Raw genomic sequence first — 21,404 nt, forward strand, 5'->3', positions numbered from 1 at the left:
GGCCACCTATTCTGATACCTTCTGAGGATTGTCTTTCAGGGCCTCCTGCACCCCACCCTCCAACGGAACCATGGCATCTCTCCTTCTGTCTACCACCATGACTAAGGACTTTGGCACCACATCCGTGAACCAGGGATCCCTTTCTCTGCCCTGGTGTTCCATTTTCCTTCTTCAGAATTGCAGCAATGGCATTCAGTATCAGCTTCCTGTGATTCAATGCAGTTTCCCTATAAGAGGGCCAGACTGCCTTTAATTAGAGCAGGCTGGCTGTATCAAGTGCTAACATTTGCTAATCACTGCTCAGTTCCCTGCCAAGCACTCAGACAGCCAAGAGTGTACAATCTGCTCAGGTCAATGTTACAATCCGGTAAATGAGATGGCAGCACAAGTTTGTGTGCTGCCTACCTCCACAGCAACAGGGGCGAGCAAATCATGAATCGTGACCCCTGCACCCAAAAAATAGCATGGACCAATTTCTAGCTTTATAGGCTACTTATAGCCTTGGTACCCTAACTGACAATGTTGATGGTAGAGTTACTATGTTAATTAGCAGTGCTGTTAGTTAACTTCTCATGCCCATCACTCTATTGGCTCCTGCCTGAGTGGGAAACAATCTAAATCAATCAATACCCACTCCAGCAGGACAGCAGGGGTACCACGTCACTGCTAATTAACATTGTTCGTCATTCTTCCATCAGTTATGTCAATTAGAGAGCATACAAGACTAAAAGTTGCAGTTGGTGAGGGCAGTGGGTTAACACGCCAGTAAAACAAGAAAGAGAAGGTGGTCATATGAATGTATCCATCCACTAATATAGTGAATAGTAAGTAATTCCTATGTCACCTTAAGCAGCAAAATTATAGAGTTTTTAGCAGTGATATATTATGAGCTTTGAACCTAACATATATAGGATAATGCTGAACAATTTGAGTGTATAAATATTGCTGATCACAGCACTCAGTACAGCTTTTTGACAGAAAGATGTTTGCCATCCTCCTAGTGATCCCTTCCTAAAGGAAGTCTTACACAAAGAAGAAAGTTTGGTTTAACGCTTCATTCTATCTAAACTAACTTAAACCCTTTAAATTGCAAATGTCAGAAGTAAACTGTAAACTATTTGTTTTAGAATGGCTGGAGAGGCAGTGAACATAGATTTGCTTTCTATGATGTCTATTTTCCCTATCCATTTATTTTCCAGGAGGAACTGTAATTTCTGCCATTTTAGATCCACTTCAACTTATGATCTAAAGGTTTGGCTGTGTCCCAAGGGTTCATGTTGTGAGCTCTATATGTGACAAAGGAAAAACTAGAAGAGGAAAAGTATTGTAAAGGTTACAGCTCAGGCAGTTCGCGCTTTCAGCATGGATAAACCTATGTTTTCCCCCTCCAGATAAGTATCTTTTGGTGAGAAATAAAGTTGTCTTTTAAATGAAAAAGATATAATGAAGGAATTGTATTTATCCCACTCATCTGCTCTTCCTTATCCTGCTATGCGAAATGAGCAGGGGAGTGGAACAAATTCAAAGAAATAGCACAGTCACGATGGGCTGAATGAAAGGGGGTGCATGGGTGAAGGATCACATTCTCCCTGAAGGATCTTGTACATCACATCAGGTTCACACCAATGACAAACATGCAATCACTGCACATGTAATCAGGCTTGGGTCACTATGAAATCTGGATGCAGATAAACCTACAGCAAAGCCATTAAGACGCAGCAATAAAGCAAAGCTAAATATGCGATGAACCAGCTTTTCCTTATGCTTAAATCTCTAAGGCAATAAACTCATGCTGCTACATTATGCCAGTAAAGTGTTCTGCACCAGTTGTCAACTGTGTATAAATTATCACGAAAAGTCCTTTCAGTGTACCCTAAACAGAATGAATAAGAATGGAGTTGTGTGGCCCCAGCCCTGTAAAATTTGAATATTCTCTTTTGTTACCCATAGTAACCAGGTAATACAAGATTTGCATTTTCTTCATCAGCTGTCCTGGATGTGATACAGTCTGCCTGCATGGACCAAGGCTCCCAGGATGGATTAGGCACACAATAGTCTCAACTTGCATTTGTGCCAGGCTACACCAGTAACTGTTAATCACAACTGAGCTTTCAACTTCTTTGCCTCTGGTTCCTTCCAAGCTCTCACCCGGTGGGCGGTTTAAAAATGGCACAGGCAGCTCCTTGAAGGCTGCCAGGGAAGAATCATATATTCTGCATTCTGAATAGTGAGGCTATGGCCTCAACAGTGAATGGAGTCACCAGGTGGGAGGGCAGGTCAGGTGTGCACTCGGACCCCCGTTTTTTGGACAATTGCCTCACGGTGCTCTTGGAGGCGGTGGCTGCCAGGAGGGACACCCTCATTCCCAGAGATGGAAGGAGGTGGCCACCGCACCAGACAAAAAAAAGCTTGGGAGGAGATGGCAGCCAAGGTCAGCAGCCACGACGTTGTGCGGCGCACATGGGTGCAGTGTCGCAAAAGTTTCAACGACCTGCTGCACTCAGGAAGGGCAAGTGCCGTGTTGGCATGGATCAGTGTGGAGAAGTGTTAAGAGCTAGCTGTCCCCCCATGGAGCTCAGGGGTGTTAGAGTCTAAGTGCCAACCGTCACTGACACTGGGGGTGAGCCCTAGCAGCTTGGACTAAGTACCTTGCAGCTTGAGAGCCACGACTCGGATATGCCCTGCAAGGTGTTCCTCAGTTGGGGTTGGCCAGGCTGCAATGGCGCTGCAGGTGGAGAGTGGACTAATCAATTCTCCTCTGTCCTTTCAGGAGATGATGAGCCATAACCAATCAGAAAGGTCACAGACAGATGGAGGCCCCCCAAACCTCCTAATATTGACTAGATTTGAGCAGGATGTCTTGGAACTGGAGAGCCGCCACACACCTCGTTCAGCCAGTCATGGAGAGACTGGGGTGTCAGACGAAGGCAAGAGTACAGTACACTGAGGTGAGAATTTCGGATGGTGCAAACATTCTTGTGTAGTCTCTTAATTGATGGGAGCCTCAAAACTGGAGTCCCCATTGAAAGACGATGGCACCATGATGCAGATCTCCATTGTCTCACCAGGGTACCTGGCATGCACAGTGATGGTGTGATGACTTAAACTAATGACATGTCGTTGTTCTCCCTTAGATTCACCAGCAGGCACTCGGTCCTAGGACCCTGAAGAGCCACACCTGATGCCATAGGACCGCCGGGCTACAGTTACACTTGCATCACACCCGTTCTCTGAACCAGGCACCAGTGCAGATACCAGCACCTCGGTGGGCGTTAGATGCTCGGCTAGAATGTCGGTGCACAGCAGTGAGGGTACTTCACATTCGCTTGAGGCGCAGGCGGAGGCACAGAGTGCCCAGGGCGCCGGCAGTCGAAGGACTGATGGAGTCCAGGATGATGCTGAGTCAAAGGAAGATGATGAGCCTCTGGAGTCGTCCATTAGATGGCAGTTGCTGGATGTCCAGCGGATTGTGTGGGAAGATCTGGCGGAGATCCATGAGGGTATGCGTGTGAAATTTAGATATATTTTGTTTTTGGTCGTAATGGCCTGAGTATGCTTCACCTTTTTTTATGATGCAGGGTTTGCCAGTACGTAATGCTGGACATGAGTGGCTCTAAACTTTATTGCACAGGCACTGAGTGGACTTTGGGTTCAAATGAAAGGGTCATTTCGGACACGCTGGATGGAGGCGGCAGCCCTGGCATGAGGTGGAAGCAGATCTATGGCAGCCTAACTGATGGAGTGTTGGATCAAGGCATCCCTGGTGTCCCTGCCTCCCTAAAGGATACAGAGGTCTGCCTCCATGCCCTCAGGGTTCTCCTCACTGGGCTCCTCTTCTGATTCACCACTGGATTCATCCTCTGTGGCCTGTGGAGCTGCCTCCAGATCCTCTTCCTCCAGTGGGTCCCCCCTTGCCAGTGCCAGATTGCGGAGAGTGCAGCATGCAACCTATCAGTGACACCCGCTCTGGGGGGTATTGTAGCACCCCCCCTGAATAGTCCAGGCATCGGAAGTGCATCCTCAGAAGACTTATGGTCCTCTCTAAAACCGCCCTTGTGGAAGCATGACTCCTATTATAATGCTACTCTGCCTCTGTTCTTGGGTGGTAGAGAGGCATCATAAGCCACCTTTTCAATGGATAGCCCTCATCATCCAGCAGCCATCCATCCAGTCGGGCTGGAGCACTGAATAGCCTCGGCACCTGAGTGTGTCTGAGGATGTAAGTGTCATGGGAGCTGCCAGGGTACCTTGCACAGACTTATAGAATCTGCATCCTGTGATCACACACTATCTGCAAGTTCATCGAATGGAATCCCTTCCTGTTGACAAAGGCACCCGGCTCACCCGCTGGCACCTTGATGTGCAGTTGATTGCGCCCTGGATGCGGGGGATCCCAGCAATCGGTGTAAACCGTCTGGCTCGCTCAGCCTGGTTGGTCTCTTCTTTACAGAAATGAATAGTCAATACCTGCCTGAACAGAGCTTCTGTCACCAGCTTGATGCAACTGTGGACAGCTGATTGGGATACTCAACAAAGATCTTCCACTGACCCCTGGAAAGAGTCAGGGGCATAAATGTTGAGGGCCACTGTGACCTTCAGAGCCATTGGCATGGGGTTTCCATCCACGCAGTTGGAGGTGATCTCAGGCCCAATAACTGACAAATGGAGGTCACACTCTTCCTTGAGAGTGGAGCCTCCTGTGGCATTGCACATCAGACATATTGAGGTAGCTACATTGCTGCCTGTAAACCCTGGCAGCAGGATAGGAGCATCTTCTGCAGCCCCTTCCATCTTCGACTACCTGCTGCCCCTTCGCCCCTTGTGCCTGTGTCTCTCCTCCCACAGGTCGCTCCCCTGGAAGCTGCATTGGGACAAGTGGCCTCTTCTCCCTTCTGCCTCTCTCTTCCACCTCAGAGAAGGTGCCACAAGTAGAGACCACAATCCCCATTACCAGGTTTACAGAAGGTAGTCTGATACCTGGAAGGGTCAACATGGTCTGAATCCTCCGGGGATCTTGGAGACATTAATTAGCCCTGAAATGAAGCCTTGAAATGCTAAGGCTGAAGCTCAGAACGGAGATGAAGCTGTCAAGTTCAAATAAGCAACCAGCAGCAAACTATCTCCTAAACTCCTCACTACTCACTGGCAATGCTGCTAACCCTTTTTCTCCCACACTTGGATGAGGTTTTGCAAAATGTGGGCTGCCCACCTGCATGTTTTGCCCGTGCAAAGAGCGTGAAATCGCACGGGCAACATAAAATCTGGATCAGTTGGGTTTTCAATGGCCTTAAGTGATTTTTTTAATTGATGGCAGGCACAGCTCCGACACCCATGCCCACCCGCCAGCCTAAAGATTGCATATGTGCAAGATGATGTTGGGACGCTTGCCTCATGTCTTCTTGTGCGATTTTATGTCCAATCAGGTCGGGCACATGCCCACCTACGAGGCATAAAATTCTGCCCCAAGGAATATTCATCAACTGCATGGGCTTCCACTCCAGCAATGTGCAGCTGGTGTGCAACCACAAAAAGATGTTTAATCAGATATTTGCAAGATTCCCTGGCAGCTGTCATGATGTTTGCATTCTGCAGCAGTCTAACCTCCCTGATCTTTTTGTACCTCAGGGCAGACTTAGCGGTTGGCTTCTTGGAGGCAAGGGGGTATCCACATAAAATGGTAGATTTTAGGTCCCTCAGGGACCTAACCAATGAGGCCCAGAAGTGATACAATGAAAACCATATGAAAACCACATGTGTCATTGAGCAAGCAATTGGGATGCTGAAGCTGTGCTGCAGGTGCCTCGACAGATCTGGAGGTGCCCTTCAATACACACCAGCCCAGGTAGCCCCAGAGTGCCCATGTGGTGCAATCTGCACAATATTGCACAGCAGCGAGGTTTGAACCTGCAGGAGGAACAAAGTGGACATTACAGAACTTTAGAAGAGGAGGAGAAGAAGAAGGAGACTGCTTTTGATGCCCATGCCCATGGCCACTCTTTCTGTGGATAAAGACCTGCAAGGTCGCAAAGGCCTGCAACATCATGTTGCTCCAGATGAATGAGAACTGTCAAGGTAAAGTTTTAATTGATCATCATGCACATGACCATTTTTCAGTATTTGCTGACATCCAGTCAACATGAGCAATGTTATAGGCCATGTGGCTGTCTGATATTTGATTCTGTCATTCGGTAGTTAGGAGGCCCCTATTTCCCCATCTCCGACAACCAGGCACCTGAGACTCTGCTGAGCTTCAGCACCTCCTCCTTTGCAGGTGATAATTGTTAGATTGCTGAAGGACCACCTCCAGCACTTTGCCTCTTGTTGGCGTCTGTGCTCTGTTCTTCTGCAAGGAGGGAAAGAAGAGCCCTCTGAGTGAAATTAATTGAATGTGTTGAATGGATGGATGGGCATGTGTTGAGGGTGATTATGAGGGAGAGACCAACATTGCATAAAGGTGAGGGTGAGGGTCAGTGCTGAATGAACAGACAGGGGTGTGAGCAAGTACATAGAGTGTGAGAGATGGGTGCACCTGCAAAGTGCACTGAAGTAGGCTTGAGAAGGCAGAGTGAGGAGTTTGGCATGATACACACATCTAGTTGAACTGTTGTTGAACGTACATCTGTACACACCTTTCCTATCTTGATTAAGTCACTAAAACTGTTTTGGTGCTGAATCCAGGGGTATGGCACTACACCCCTGCTGCTCACCTTCTGTGCAATCTCCAGTCATGCCATTTTGGTTTCACTGGCATGTTTCTTACCATCATTAGGCAACAGTATCTTCCTGCTGCCCCATACAGCCCCATCATCTCATCCAGGAAGGATTCACTAATAGAAGGGACAAGTGTAGAATGTTGGGCCTCCATTCTGACTGTTCCTTTTTTTTGTCCTCCGACCTCCAGAATCCATTAACTCTCATCTTTACTGCGTCCTTTAAGCACTGGAGTTGGAATCGACTCATGTCATCATCATGCCCACTTCAAGGTATTACTGGACTGGTATTCCAGAGACCCAGGGTAATGGACTGGGGACCTGGGTTTGAATCCCACCATGGCAGGATTCGATTTTAAAAATCTGGAATTAAAAGTCTAATGCCGATTGTCATAAAATCCCAACTGGTTCACTTCCCTTTAGAGAAGGAAATCTGCCGTCCTTACCTGGTCTGGCCTACATGTGATTTCAGACCCACAGCAATGTGGTTGACTCTTAAATGTCCTCTGAACAAGGGATGGGCAATAAATACTGGCCTAGCCAGCAATGTCCACATCCCATTAACGAATTTAAAAAAAACTCGGCCTGATTAGTCAGGAAACTCAGAAGTTGGATGCCAACGCAATGGCTCAATTAAGAAGTCACTATAAGATGAGTTGCAATTACTTCAGGTTTCTCGCATGCTCATACATAGCACCCCCTGTTAAAATTTCCCCCGTGAAGTGCAATGGAAGCACGTGGTTTCGTTGCTCATCTGAAAAATGACACCTTCAACCATGTTCCATGCTAACCCATATGAAGATCCAGAATGATTAAGCAAGGGCTTATGGGGCTGGCACTCAGTACTGCTGATTATCCAGGTCAAAAGTAAGGTTGCAGGGAATGAAAGCGCAAAGATGTCTCGCAACACTTGATGATCTGCAGTTGGGATGCAACGGTTTAATGGCTCAATTTTACAAGAAATGAAGTTCACAAATGTAAAGGATGTAACTATATTAGACTGCTCTTTCCTTATATTTCAGACAACAAAATAATGGCGTGTGCATTACCAATTTTGGAGGAAAGAATTGATATATCTTAAGATTTGAATTGATTCGCTGGGCTCAATATAGGGGAGGTTTTGAGAACTAGAACTTGGAAAATGAATCCTAATGGATGGAAGGTCTGTCAACCTGGTGCAAGCCACTGCGCTCAATGCCTACCATGTGAAGCTAACTGCCAGAAGCACTAGCTCATAAATTTGTTCCTGTGCCTGTTACACAAATTTTAAAAAGTGGTAGTGTGAAAAAAAAACTTTCATATTGCTTCAAGATAAATTATAATGCATCCAGCATTTTAAAACAATTTGCACTGGAATTTCTTTCCTACCTTAAGAAAATAAACAAAATGAAACATAATGGAGTAGAAATACATCTTGCGCAGGCACACTAATGGGGTATTATCACAATAACCCCCACTGGATATTTAATTCTAATGAAGTCAATGGAACTGAATATCGGGTGGGAGTATAAATGGCAGCCGATGTGATACTGTCCATATCTACCCCATTGATTTAACTCTATTGCCATACTTAATGAGCAGCACAAGGAGTTGGAAATATTCCAGTTTGGCAAATTGACTGTAATAGACCTATCATTTAATTCTTAGCTGTACAGCTCTGGAATTTGCATTTATATAGAGCCTCTCACAATCTCAGGACTTCCCAAAACACTTTGCAGCCAATTTAGTACTTTCAAAGTAAAGTTGTTGAGGTAATGGAGGAGCCAATTTACCCACAGTTTGGTCCAACAAACAAAAATGCTATAATAACCAGATAATCTATTTTAATGGTGTTGGTTGATGGATGAATGCTGTCCAGGACACAGGGGAGAATGCCACTGCTCTTCTTTAAAATAATGCCATGAGATTTTTTTGAGAAGACAGAAAGGGCCTCAATGTAATGCCCCATGGGGCATGCTCCAGTCCCTGGATTGTAATAGACTTGAAAAATTAACAGTCACCGCGAAGTAAATCACTTAACAGGAGCACGTACCAGGAATTTCAGCACAGCTTGCATGATTTTCTGTCCATTATTCATTCACAGTATGAGGTGCTGCCCTCCAGATCCAAATTCCCGATGTGTGCTGCTGCCAAAAAGCTCTGTGCCAGGAATGTTAATTAATAAACGCCTATATTTCCATCTACCAATGCTTTATTGGGAGAAGATCAAGTAAGTCGAGTGATCCGTGAATAGCTTACACTAGATTATCTTTATAAATTAAAAATTCTCTCTCCCAAAGTCACAGCATGCAATTAAAGTCTTATAAAGCTGCTTGTAATAAAAAGATATGCCCTTACTAACTAAATGCACTGTCAAGAAGAACTACTCAATCCAACTAATCTAATTAAAACAAACTAATGAAATAATAGCATGAAATGTCAAAATCCACCATTCAAAAGGAATTTGTCAACATCTGTGGTCTACCAAAAATGTTTATTTTATCAGATTTGCTACTTTAATCCAATTTGGCTCCCCAACAACACCAGTGAAGCGCATCACATCTACCTGCTTGGTCTCTCTGTTCTAATCCTGATGAACTTCCAAATATCTGTGATCTAAAGATCCTTGCAGTGTCAAAGTTCATTATATTGCTTCTGGTGTATTTAAGTGCACATCACTGATCCTTTTACATCACTGGTACTTCAAAAATCTATTGTTTCCAGCCCTACAACCCTCCAAAATCTTTGCACATTCCCATGTCCTTTGTCCCACCAATTACAGAAGTGCCTTCAGTTGCCAAGGACTAAATTCTGGAAATCTCCCCTTAATCCTCTTTGCCTCACTACCTCTCTCTCTCCTCCTTTAAGACTCTCCTTAAAAATTTACCTCTTTGACTAAGCTTTTGATCATGTATCCTAATATCTCCCGATGTGGCTCTGCTTCAAATTTTATCTGGTTACAGCCCTGTGAAGAGCACTGGGACATTTTACTACTGTAAGTCTTCACTTTAAGTTGTTGTTGCATTTCTGAAAATCAAGTCTTTAAGTGAAGCGACTTAAAGTGAATCATTGGTTCCCATAGGAATCAATGTGACAGCCAGAGTGAGGTTCCTCCGGACATTTCTTGCCCGGAAAATACAATGTACAAGTTGACTACTGTACCATACATGTGCAGCCCTGTGCATTCCTAACTGAAATCATTTGCAAACTAAAACAAATCACTAAATATAAAAGAAAACGGAAGGGAAAATATTGCAGGGCTATGGGGAAGAGAGCGTTGGAACTAGTTGCATAGCTACAGTCTTTCAAAGAGCCAGGACAGGCATGATAGGCCAAATGGCTTCCTTCTGTTCTGTATAATGTGATTATTCTCTGATTAGAAGCTGAGGAGAGGCCTCTGAGTCTGGTCCCCTGACTCTTTCCCTAAGCTCCACCGAAAATCTCTGCATATTTTCCTCTGTAAGGTTCAGAAACCTTGTCCCCTAAGTGCTTTCTTCTGCAGCTCTTCCAGTCTTACAAATGCTTTTAAAATAAAATCTTTTAGTAGCCTTTCAATCATGAAATGCTGCAATACATTTTCACATCCCCTTTTATCTCTGCACATCGCATTTAGCTGCCCCAATGATTTTTTTCCCCAAGAATTCCTCAACCTTTGAAGAAAACATTCAATCCTATTTCTTCAGATGGGTTTCCAGTATGCTTTGCCTGAATTTCTACAGATTCATGTCAGTAGGATTTCTGTTCACCTACAGTATGCTGATCTGTGATGACGTGCCACTCTGACGCACAACTCCCAAACCGTCGCACAACTCCCAAACCGAAACGTAACTCTGCTGCCGATGCGCAACGCCCAGACCGACATGCAACTCCAACACTGACACACAGCTCCAAACCAACGCACAACTCCAACGTCAACGATGCAGGCAAATGACGTTAAAATGAAAATGGCGACACAAATCGGAAAAACAGGCCCTAAAGAATAAAAAACTTTAAAACGAAACAAAGTTAAGCAGGACAGCTTAAGGTAACAACTTACTTTATATTGAAGGCGCTATATAAATGCAGCTGGTTGTTGTTGTATAAAACTGTGGTGGGCCGCATCTCCAATATTACTAGTCATCCCCCACAGTAACATCATGTCCCAACTCAATAGTGGTGCTGCTCCACCCTTTCTTGGTAGGGAGCGAGAAGAGCCTCAATAATGGCAGGGGTAGGCTGGGTGATCACAATAGAGTTTTAGCAATGATGTATTTCTATCATACTATTCTTTAGTTAACTGCCACACAAAGCTCCTTCCAATATTCATTCCTGCTTAACTACCCTTCCACAACCAGCTATCTCGATTCTCTGAAATGCACTGCTCCCTACAGACTCTTAAACTCTTTTGCATAGAGTGAATATGGTAGAATCTTGTGCTGAACCAAAAATAACTTAAGGACTAAATAATTCACACTTTGAGTTGCTAATTTGTGAAATAGATTGCCAGTTATCTTGGCAAATGTTCAGTGAATGCCGATCTGATTGAAGCAAGATTCTTGATTAAACAGGGAGCAGAGAGATATGGCTTTGTTTCGAAAGAGAAAGGAGAAACCAACAAGCTGATTGAGTCATGGGAAATGAGGAGGCTGAATGATCTTTTCTCTTTCTTGATCGTCTAAAGATATTCCCTCAGTGGACCATGTTTCCATGGTGCACTGCTTATCAGAAGTCTCTTCATGTATAAAATTCTTCGTCCTGATAACCTTCAAGAAAAATGCTTCTATATCCAGATAAAATATTATAACTATCACTCATATTTTCATGCATTTTTACTTTTAATAGTCAGATACTTTCCTTCACTTCCATCTCCTGAGGAATATATGCTAAGTTACGCCTTATCTTTCTAAATATATAATATTTCCAAGCAGTCGTGGATCATTGTTATCCTCAACTCAATATTTCCTTTGTGATTAAAATATGTACCTGTCTGCTACTTTGTGTTTTTGATCAGGGTAACTGATTCCAATTGATTCCCTATAAGTGAGCAGTTAAACAGCTACAGTGTAGTCATAAAGGATTGTAGCTATCAGTGTTTCCTTTTACATTCTCAATCTAAAATTTATATAATGCATTAATAATACTGTGAGGGGGATTTGGAAAACACTTCTGAACATTGATTCAGCCAATGTCGTATCAACTATGTCTGCATTTTGACAGATTGAAAACATGGAGCCGACTATCTATATTTGTAAAATTTTTGCAACATAATTCCAGAGACTCATTAAAATGAGGAACATACCCATTTGCTTTGGCTTATCTCGATGCATAACAACACTACCTGCAAGGAGTTCTTTAGTTAGCTTGATTGGCATCAAGCAAGACAATTCTTCTATAACGTCTACATTAGCATCAGCAACATTTATATGGTGCATTTACAATTCACAAACAAAACATTACATAATACATTAATGGTAATATCATATAAGTGATTGAACCCGCAATCGTTGAAAGATGCACACCATGTACCTTATATATCCATTAATGTCACTTTGTTCAATTAACTGGTTGCTTGTGAAGCAGGTGTCCTGTGAAGATGCTATGAAATAATTTATCATGGGAAAATCCATACATTGGTAGACTTTGGTATGATCTTGATTGGATATGGAGCAATCCATGGAGGTTAGGTATCTGAAGAAACCACTGGATGTCATCAACCTTCTTTTTTTCTTGGCTGTACGACAAAATAATGTTGAAACATTTTTTTAAGCATTTTGTTTCTCTCTTCCTCCCCTACAGGCATTAGATCATGCCAGAATATAATTCCACAGGTGTCAGATACCCGATGGCATCTTGCCAAAGTGGCCAATTTTCATGCTTGAATCTTGACAACTCTGATACCAGTCTTAAACAGGCACAAGCATGTTCTGGGAAAGTCACAGACAGTGATCAGGAGCTAATCTTGCCTTTTTCTAGTCTAAGGTGCTGAGGCCAACTTATGGTTTTCCCATCTCCATTCAGCTGAGACCAATTAATCGAGAACAGACCAGGAATCAAGCACCGCACCTTCCTGAACAGTGAACTTATTAACTGAGCCATTGAAAAGGCCCAGAAATATTTTCTTCTAACAAATAGAATCACAAAATATCAGTTACATAATCTGAAAACACAAAATGAAGGTTCATAGAAAGAAATGACAGCTGTGAAATAGATTTGAAAGTGACACAGTCAGCTTAGTAATTTATCCTGTGGGGAGGTGTTTGATTTGCAACAGCCAAAACTTTAGAAGCCTGAGATACTGGAAAACCAAACTGTGACAAAATCTACTGAACTCAAAGTCATTAATGGCATTCTATCCAGCAGTGTCCCTGATAGCAGTCAGGACAAGTGATAATTTTCTGCTCTTATAGTTGATCAAAGTGTTGGAACAGATGAATTGAGTTGAGTTATTTCATTCAGTTCAAACATCCCATGTGATTGACACATAGCAAGTATTTTTAAAGTAGCTTGATTGACAGCTATAGCTCTGTTGAAGACTCACCAAGTCTGTGCCATGCTTCTCTGTAGACCCTTTGAGAGAGAACCCCGTCACCAACACTTACATTGTACGTTTATATTATTCTGCCTGCACTCAGCTTGTACCCCATCAGGAGTGCAAGCCTAGTGAAAGAAATCCGTATCAGTATATAGCCCCAAAAGAAGTAAGTGATGGTGTTTTGAGGTTCAGTCTTATGTTCAAGCTAGTGCAGGAGATATATTTTTACTGTTTCTGACATTTTAGGATCAGCAATGCTTGTAATTACCATAAATATACTGTTTGTTTTTTTACCTGTTTATGTTCAATAAAGTTTATAACTTGAACCATGGTCTGACATTGTACCATTGTTCTGCCTATTGATGTTGAGGAGATGACTGGAGAGCAGATGATACATTCCATTATACTAACAGTATACGCATGAGACCATTGGTTTGTAAGGACATTAGATTTGTTTGCAGAATGGCCAGTACCAGGATCCAAGGAAAATAAATTCAAGTTAGAAAAACAAAACAAAAATGCAACCAAGCCACCAAGAACAATATCACAGCCCAGATACAGCACCAATGACCATGTTACAAAAATATGTTCAACAACACCCATCTTCTGTTTCTGCATGATGCTGATAAAAACATCCAGACAACTAAGGACACAGAAGAAGAGGATCGATGCTTTATACATGTTTTGAGGTGGATATTGGATACCAGCAGAGAGGATAAAGTTGCCAACGTTGATCTCATGACACATAGCCACATCCAGTAATGTAGCACACATGAGCTTTATTCACATTGTTTAATTGTTAAAATGAGGTGCCATGCTGAGTCTTGTGACTTCAAACAAAGCTCTGGTCATATTTCACCCAGAATTAATTGGACATTTTGGGAGTCCTGAGGCCTGGTCTGATCAAGTAGGCTTCTGTAAAGAGGGATCACAGTTTACTTTGCTGTTTCCCATGTGATGTATTTAAAAAAACTGCAATTCCATTTTTTTGCTTCTTGTTCCATGCATTACTGATTATGCTGAATACACCAATGTTTATGAATTGGTTTTCATTAATTTTTTGATTGCAAGAGCCATTTAATAGCACTGTTCGTAGTAGTAAGGATAGGATTTCCTTTTGGAATTTCCATAAAATTGCATGGTTTAGAAGACAAGTTCATGACAGGACACAACTGCAGGGTAATAACACCTAACGCATTTTATCTGCTTCTGCTGGTATCCCAAGATACCCATTAATAGATCCTTTGACATATAAGCATCAGACAAGCTACATCAGAAAGTTCCCTTTCTCCACTTCTTAAGATAGGCCAGTATAGAGATGTATAATTTGCCAGCAGACATCTGCAGCCAGCAGAGTTTTTCCCATAGCAGTGGAAGTTGTCACAACATAAAGTTTTTCATGCTACCAAATCCTACTGAAGGTGCCATTTGACCCATCAGGGAGTCTGCAGTGTACACATATGAAAATAGCAAGCGGCAAAAAGCCAGCAAAAAGTCCTTCAAGCTTGCCCCACACTCTTGATACCTAAAGCATCATCACTAAGCATTTACCAAATGTACCCACACCCCAGCAATCTCCTGGGAGAGGCAAAAAATCATGGGTAAATTAAACCACAGGGTCAATAAGAGAAAATAACTCTGGAAAATTTCTTTCCAACTCTCTCATACAATCAAAACCAATCCAGGAGATTACATTGACTGCATGTGACAAATGCAACACTTGCAAATGGCACCACATTCACTAATTCACCAATTTCCTCCAAGAAAATCAGCTACATTTAAGCCTATTTCAGACAGAAAGCACAACACTGAATAGTTAAATGAGAAGAATCTGGAAGTTACTGTAAAAGCTGGGCTCAACTTGGGTGAAAGTGATATTATGCCACCTCCTTCACGCCACCTCTTTGGGTTTTGTGAACATTCTACCACACTAGAGATTCTACTAGCTGGCAAGTATGAGGTGTAATATTAGAAGGCAAGTGCTTTTCTTATGGGGGACATTCATTACTTAAAATAAACTTGTTAACACATGTTAAAATAGCAGACAGGAATGTCAGACAAATGTGTTTAGTATTCAACTGCAAATATCAGTAACACTCATTTCTGGGTTTATAAGTGTTATTCATCAATCCTTGCTTTCACTTACAATTCAAATTAAAGTTAGATTAATCCTTTGTTAACTGAAGACATGGGTAGAGAAAGCAGCATATATTTGTCAAACAAAATCAAGTATAAAGTTGCAAAGAATAAAAACTTTTCATGTAAATAGATTAAGTTCCTATGAGAGATTTTATAATAAGATTTAAATTGTGTTCCATAATTCCACAAGAGGAATGGGATTTCACCTGCCTGAAAACAAATACTGTAATGAGAAATGTAAGTATTGAACATATATTACTTTTTGTTGAAAAAATAGAAGGAACACCAAGGTTGAAATGGGTAAAAAAAAATGGGGTAATGCCAAAGTCTTAAGATGAAGGAAAGTGCAAGGGAAGTAACATAAGAACATAGGAAATAGGAGAAGTAGGCCATTCTGTCCCAAGCCTCAACTCCTCTTTCATGCCAGCTCCTCATAGCCTTCAGCTCCCCGATATTGCAAAAATCTATCTGCCTCCTCTTTAAACACTTTCAGTGATCTAGCCTCCACAAATCTCTGGGGTAGAGAATTCCAGACATTCACTACCCTCAGAGAAGAAATTCCTTCACATCTCAGTTTTAAATGAGTCCCTTTATTCTGTGACTATGTCCCCTAGTTTGAGATTCCACCACTAGTGGAAACATCTTCTCAACATCTACCCTGTCAAGCCCCCTCAGAATCTTGTACGTTTCAATATGATCCCTCATTCTTCTAAACTCTAATGAATAAAGGCCTAACCTGTTTAGCCGTTCTTGATAAGTCAACCCCTTCATCCCAGGAATCAGCCTAGTGAATCGCTTTTGAAATGCCTCCAATGCCTGTATATCCTTTCTTAAATATGGGGACCAAAACTGTACACAGTACTCCAGGTGCAGCCCCACCAACACCCTGTAAAGTCGTAACAAGACTTCCCTATTTTTAAACTCCAACCCCCTAGCAATATAGGTCAAAATTCCATTTGCCTTCTTAATTACTTGCTGCACCTGCATGCTAACTTTTTGTGTTTCATGCACAAGAATCCCTCTATGCTGCACTTTTTTGGAGTCTCACACCATTTAAATAATAGTCTACCTTTTGATTTTTCCTACCAAAGTGCATGACCTCACAATTTCCAACATTAAACTCCATCAGCCAAGTTTTTTGCCAACTCATTCAACCTGTCTGTATCCCCTTGCAAATTCCTTATTTTCATCACAACATGCCCTCCCACCTATTTTTGTATTGTCAGCAAATTTGGATACATTAGACTCTGCCCCCTCCTCCAAGTCATTAATATAGATCGTAAATAATTGAGGCTGTAGGACTGATCCTTGTGGCACTCCACTAGTTATGTCTTTCCAACTTGAAAAAGACCCATTAATGCCATGTAACCAATCCTCAAGCCATCCTAATACATTACCCCAAATACCGTGAGCTCTTGTCTTGTGCAATAACCTTTTATGTGGCACCTTATCGAATGTCTTCTGGAATCTAAATACACCACATCTACCAATTCCCCTTTATCAACTCTGCTTGTTATATCCTCAAAGAACTCTATCAAATTTGTCAAACATAATTTCCCTTTCACAAAACCATGCTGACGCTGTATCATTGCATTAAGCTTTTTTAAATGTCCTGCTATTTCTTCCTTAATATTGGACTCTAGCATTTTCCCAACGACAGATGTTAGGCTGACTGGCCTACAGTTTCCTGCTTTATGTCTCCCTCCCTTATTGAACAGAGGCATCACATTAGCAGTTTTCCAATCTATTGGGACCCTCCCGGAATCCAGTGAGCTCTGGAATATTTCGACCAATGCCTCCACTATCTCTGCAGCCACTTCCTTTAAAACTCTTGGATGCAGGCCATTAGGTCCTGGTGACTTGTCTGCCTTTAGTCCCATTAATTTCTCAAATACTTTGTCCTTCATGATATAGACTGTTACAAGATCTTTCCTCCCATTAGCTCCTTGCTTATCTGATATCTTTGGGATGTTTATAGTGTCCTCCAGCATGAAGACCGATGCAAAATATTGATTTAAATTATCTGTCATTTCCCTGTTCCCCATTATCAATTCTCCAGTCACATCCTCTAAAGGTCCCACGCTCATTTTAGCTACTCTTTTTCTTTTTATATGTCCTTAGAAGCTCTTGCAGTTTGTTTTTATATTTCTTGCCAATTTACTTTCATAATCAATTTTCTCCCTCTTTACTAGCTTTTTAGTCATCCACTGCTGGTTCCTAAAAAATTCCCAATCCTCTGGCCTACCACTAGTTTTCACCACTTTGTATGCCTTAGTTTTTGACTGGATGCTCTCCTTGGCCGCCTTTGTTAACCACAGGTGGTTCATCCTTCTCGTCGAGTCCTTCTTTTTAACCGGGATAAATTTTGCTGAACGTTATGAAATATCTGCTTAAATGTCTGCCACTGCTCAACTACTGACCTTCTCCTTAGTCTATTTTCCAAGCCCACTTTAGACAACTCTTTCTTCATACATCTGTAATTGCCCTTATTTAAGTTGAGGACACTGGTTTGAGATCCAAGTTGCTCCCCCTCAAACTGAATTTGAAATTCGATCGCTACCCCCAAGAGGATCCTGAACTATGAGATCTCTTATTAATCCTACCTCATTACACATTACTAGACCTAAAATAGCCTGTTCCCAGGTAGGTTCTGCAACATATTGCTCTAAGAAACAATCCCTGATGCACTCTACAAATTCGTCTTCCATGTTACCCCTGCCAATCTGATTTGTTCAGTCAATATGTAGATTAAAATCACCCATGACAATTGTAGTTCCCTTCTTACATGCCTCAATTATTTCCTGATTTATACTTTGTCCCACAGTGAGGCAACTCTTTGGGGGCCTATAGACGACTCCCATCGTGACTTTTTCCCCTTGCTATTCCTTAATTCCACCCAAACTGATTCTACATCGCGATCTATTGCACCTATATCACTACTCACCACTGCACTGCTACCTTCCTTTATTAATAAAGCTACCCCATCTTTTTTTTTGCCTATTTTTCCAGAACGTTGAATACCGTTGAATATTGAGTTTCCAGTCTTGGTCACCCTGCAACCACACCTCTGTAATAGCTATCAAGTCATATCCATTTATTTCTATTTGTGCCACAAACTCATCTATCTTGTTACAAATGCTGCATGCATTCAGATAAAGAGCCTTAAGCTTTTACTTTTTACCATTAATACTCATTCTGGTTCTAATTTCTGCTGCACTCTTCTTCTTATATTTTCTGCCCCTTCCTGTCACACTTTGATTATCGTTTGCCTCTTTTCTACCCTGCACCTCTGCTCTCTCGATTATTTTTGATTTTCTAAACTTCCCTTCAATTGAACCCTCCCCCACAACTAATTAGTTTAAAGTCCTATCTACAACCGTAATTATACGATTCACCAGGACACTGGCCCTAGCATGGTTCAAATGGAGCCCATCCAAACGGAACAGCTCTCTCCTCCCCCAGTACTGGTGCCAGTGCCCCATGAATCGGAACCAATTTCTCCCACACCAATCTTTGAGCCACACATTTACATCTCTAATCTTTTTTACCCTACGCCAATTTGCACATGGCTCAGGTAGTAATACGGAGATTACCTTTGTGGTTCTGCTTTTTAATTTAGACCCGAGCTGCTCGTAGTCCCTCAGCAGAACCTCTTACCTTGTCCTACCTATGTCATTGGTACCTACATGAACCACAACAACTGGATCCTTCCCCTCCCACTCCAAGTTCCTCTCTAGCCCAGAAGAGATGTCCTTAACCTTGGCACCAGGTAGGCAACACAGCCTTCGGGACTCTCTGTCTTTGCTGCAGAGAACAGTATCTATTCCCCTAACTATGCTATCCCCTATTACTACTACTTTTCTCTTTTCTACCCCCACTTGAATGGCACTCTGTACCACAGTGCTCTGGTCAATTCGCTCATCCTCCTTGCAGTCTGTACCCTCGTCCACACCGGAAGCAAGAACCTCGTACCTATTGGACAAGGGCATTGGCTGAGGCTCCTCCAAAGCTAAATTCTGGATCCCCATACCTGCCTCACTCACAGTCACACCTTCCTGTTCCTGACCAAATTTGTTGTAATTAATCTAAGGGGTGTGACTACCTCCTAAAACAGTGTCCAGGTTACTCTCCCCCTCCCTGATGTGTCGTAGTGTCCGCAGCTCGGACTCCAGCTCATCAACTCTGAGCCAAAGTTCCTCAAGCAGCCAACACTTGCTGCAAATGTGGTCACCATGGATTGCACCAGCTGCCACATTCTACAGCTGCAAAACATCGCCTGCTCAGCCGTCTCTATTCTATTTAATTAATTTGGATGTTAAATATATTAAAAGCAAATTTCTTACCTGTACTCTACAGCTGTAATAATGTTTCCTGATTTAAACCACTTGGCTAATCAAAAGAGACAGGGGAGAGTTACCCACCAATCAAGAAGGAATCTTACAGTTGTATGGTCCTGGCAAAGAACAAGTTCAACTAGGAAACCATCTACAACAGAGTGGTGACATACTACAGGAAAGAGCATGCAGGAGGGCATATTTGAAACATAGAAAAATGCGAGGAAAAGTCCAAGTAATATAGACCACAAGGCCATCAATAAACAAAAGCAATAAAGATTGCAATGGAGGGAAAAGGTTGGGGGGGTTAGAGCTTTATGTCCTGACGAGGACTGTATGAGAGATTGTAAAAGGCCTTCCCTAGCTGTGAGAATAGCATTCACCACTTGGACTGGTTTGGGGGCTTCATAGGGAGATTAGGTTGTTGAGGGGGAGAAAACCTGTTTGGCTGAGAGAAGAAATTGAACCATTTTGGAGGTAGCTTTAGCAATAAGGAGTTAAGAGGCAATGAAACCAGAAATTCTGTTAGATGATGGAGGCCTAACTGGGGTCATCAAGACCAAAGATTAATGGTTAGATTTATGAAATAAACTTTATGAATACTTACATCTCATCACTGGTTCATAGCTGTTAATTATTGTTAATGCAGTTTGTTGGTCTGCATTGCTCTCATGCTGGTCAGTCTTGAGAAAGTATAGGAGATCAGAAGTTGTCATGCTTCTGCCATCAGAACTGTATTGTTTGAATAGATCACGAGGTTCTGTTCGTTTTGTGAAGACCTTATACATGTAAAGAAAATCCTCTGCCCCAAATCTCCGACATTTAACTTTGTCAATTGCCTGAGAAAGAAAAACCAATGATAGTGAGATTATAGTGCACATAAAATGGCACGGGATTAATATAAGGAATTAGCTAAATTTGAAAAATGCTCCATTTCCAATTAGTATATCGCTGCTTGTGGTGCCAAAGTAACCAATCAATAAATAATTACTCCAACAGGTTTAAAAAAACTGCCCTAATAATTTATTGTTCACTCTCGCACTGACCTCAAGGTGGACCTCTGTACAAACACTGATTGTTGGAATGTCGAGTTTGTGTAATAGTGCCATCGTTTTCATCAAATCGATATTTCCACTCCTAAAGTCGTATTTAATTGTACGGAGGAGCCATCTACGGAAATGGGTTAAGTATTTTTCTAATCTATTCTGGGGTGACTCATTATTCAACAGAATTTTCTATTCAGACAAAATTTCACAAATTTAAAGCAATTCTGTTTCAAGGTTTGGCAATGAGAGGTATCAATCTTGGTGCTTACCCCGCCCCCTTTGATTCTATTAGCTTGCCTCTATTGAAAAGGCTTTATAAATATGCTTGATTTATACCGGCCTGGTCAGATTGACGAGACATTAGTAAATGTTGTACTCTACGCCTTCACTTCACCACTTCAATTTCATTACACTCATAAGCTTATATAGTTCTTACGTTATTGTGTGTATTGTATGCACAAATAAACAATTTAAAACGTATCCCAATCTTCGTAAAAAGATATAAAGGCGACTTCTAAAGGATAAAAGCAAAATACTGCGGATGCTGGAAATCTGAAACAAAAACAGAAAATGCTGGAAAAACTCAGCAGATCTAACAGCATCAGTGGAGAGAAAAACAAAGTTAACGTTTCGAGTCCGTATGACTTCTTCAGAGATATTCTTCAGAGAAAGGATATTGGTTTTC

General features: G+C 42.1%; 1 protein-coding gene across 1 annotated transcript in view; it reads right to left on the reverse strand.

Annotated features, from left to right (window-relative positions):
- Positions 1-20,782, reverse strand: part of LOC144687437 (1-phosphatidylinositol 4,5-bisphosphate phosphodiesterase zeta-1-like) — an 80,704-nt gene extending 59,922 nt beyond the window's left edge. Inside the window, exons 1-3 of the mRNA XM_078553585.1 lie at positions 20,720-20,782; positions 20,281-20,512; positions 12,195-12,399 (exon numbers count right to left, since the gene is read on the reverse strand). Of these exons, the coding sequence (XP_078409711.1) occupies positions 12,195-12,399; positions 20,281-20,512; positions 20,720-20,782 (500 nt within the window). The remainder of the gene's footprint in view (positions 1-12,194; positions 12,400-20,280; positions 20,513-20,719) is intronic.
- Between the last annotated feature and the right edge of the window lie 622 nt (positions 20,783-21,404).

This window comes from Cetorhinus maximus, chromosome 12, assembly GCF_964194155.1.
Source record: "Cetorhinus maximus chromosome 12, sCetMax3.hap1.1, whole genome shotgun sequence".
Taxonomy (NCBI): Eukaryota; Metazoa; Chordata; class Chondrichthyes; order Lamniformes; family Cetorhinidae; genus Cetorhinus; species Cetorhinus maximus.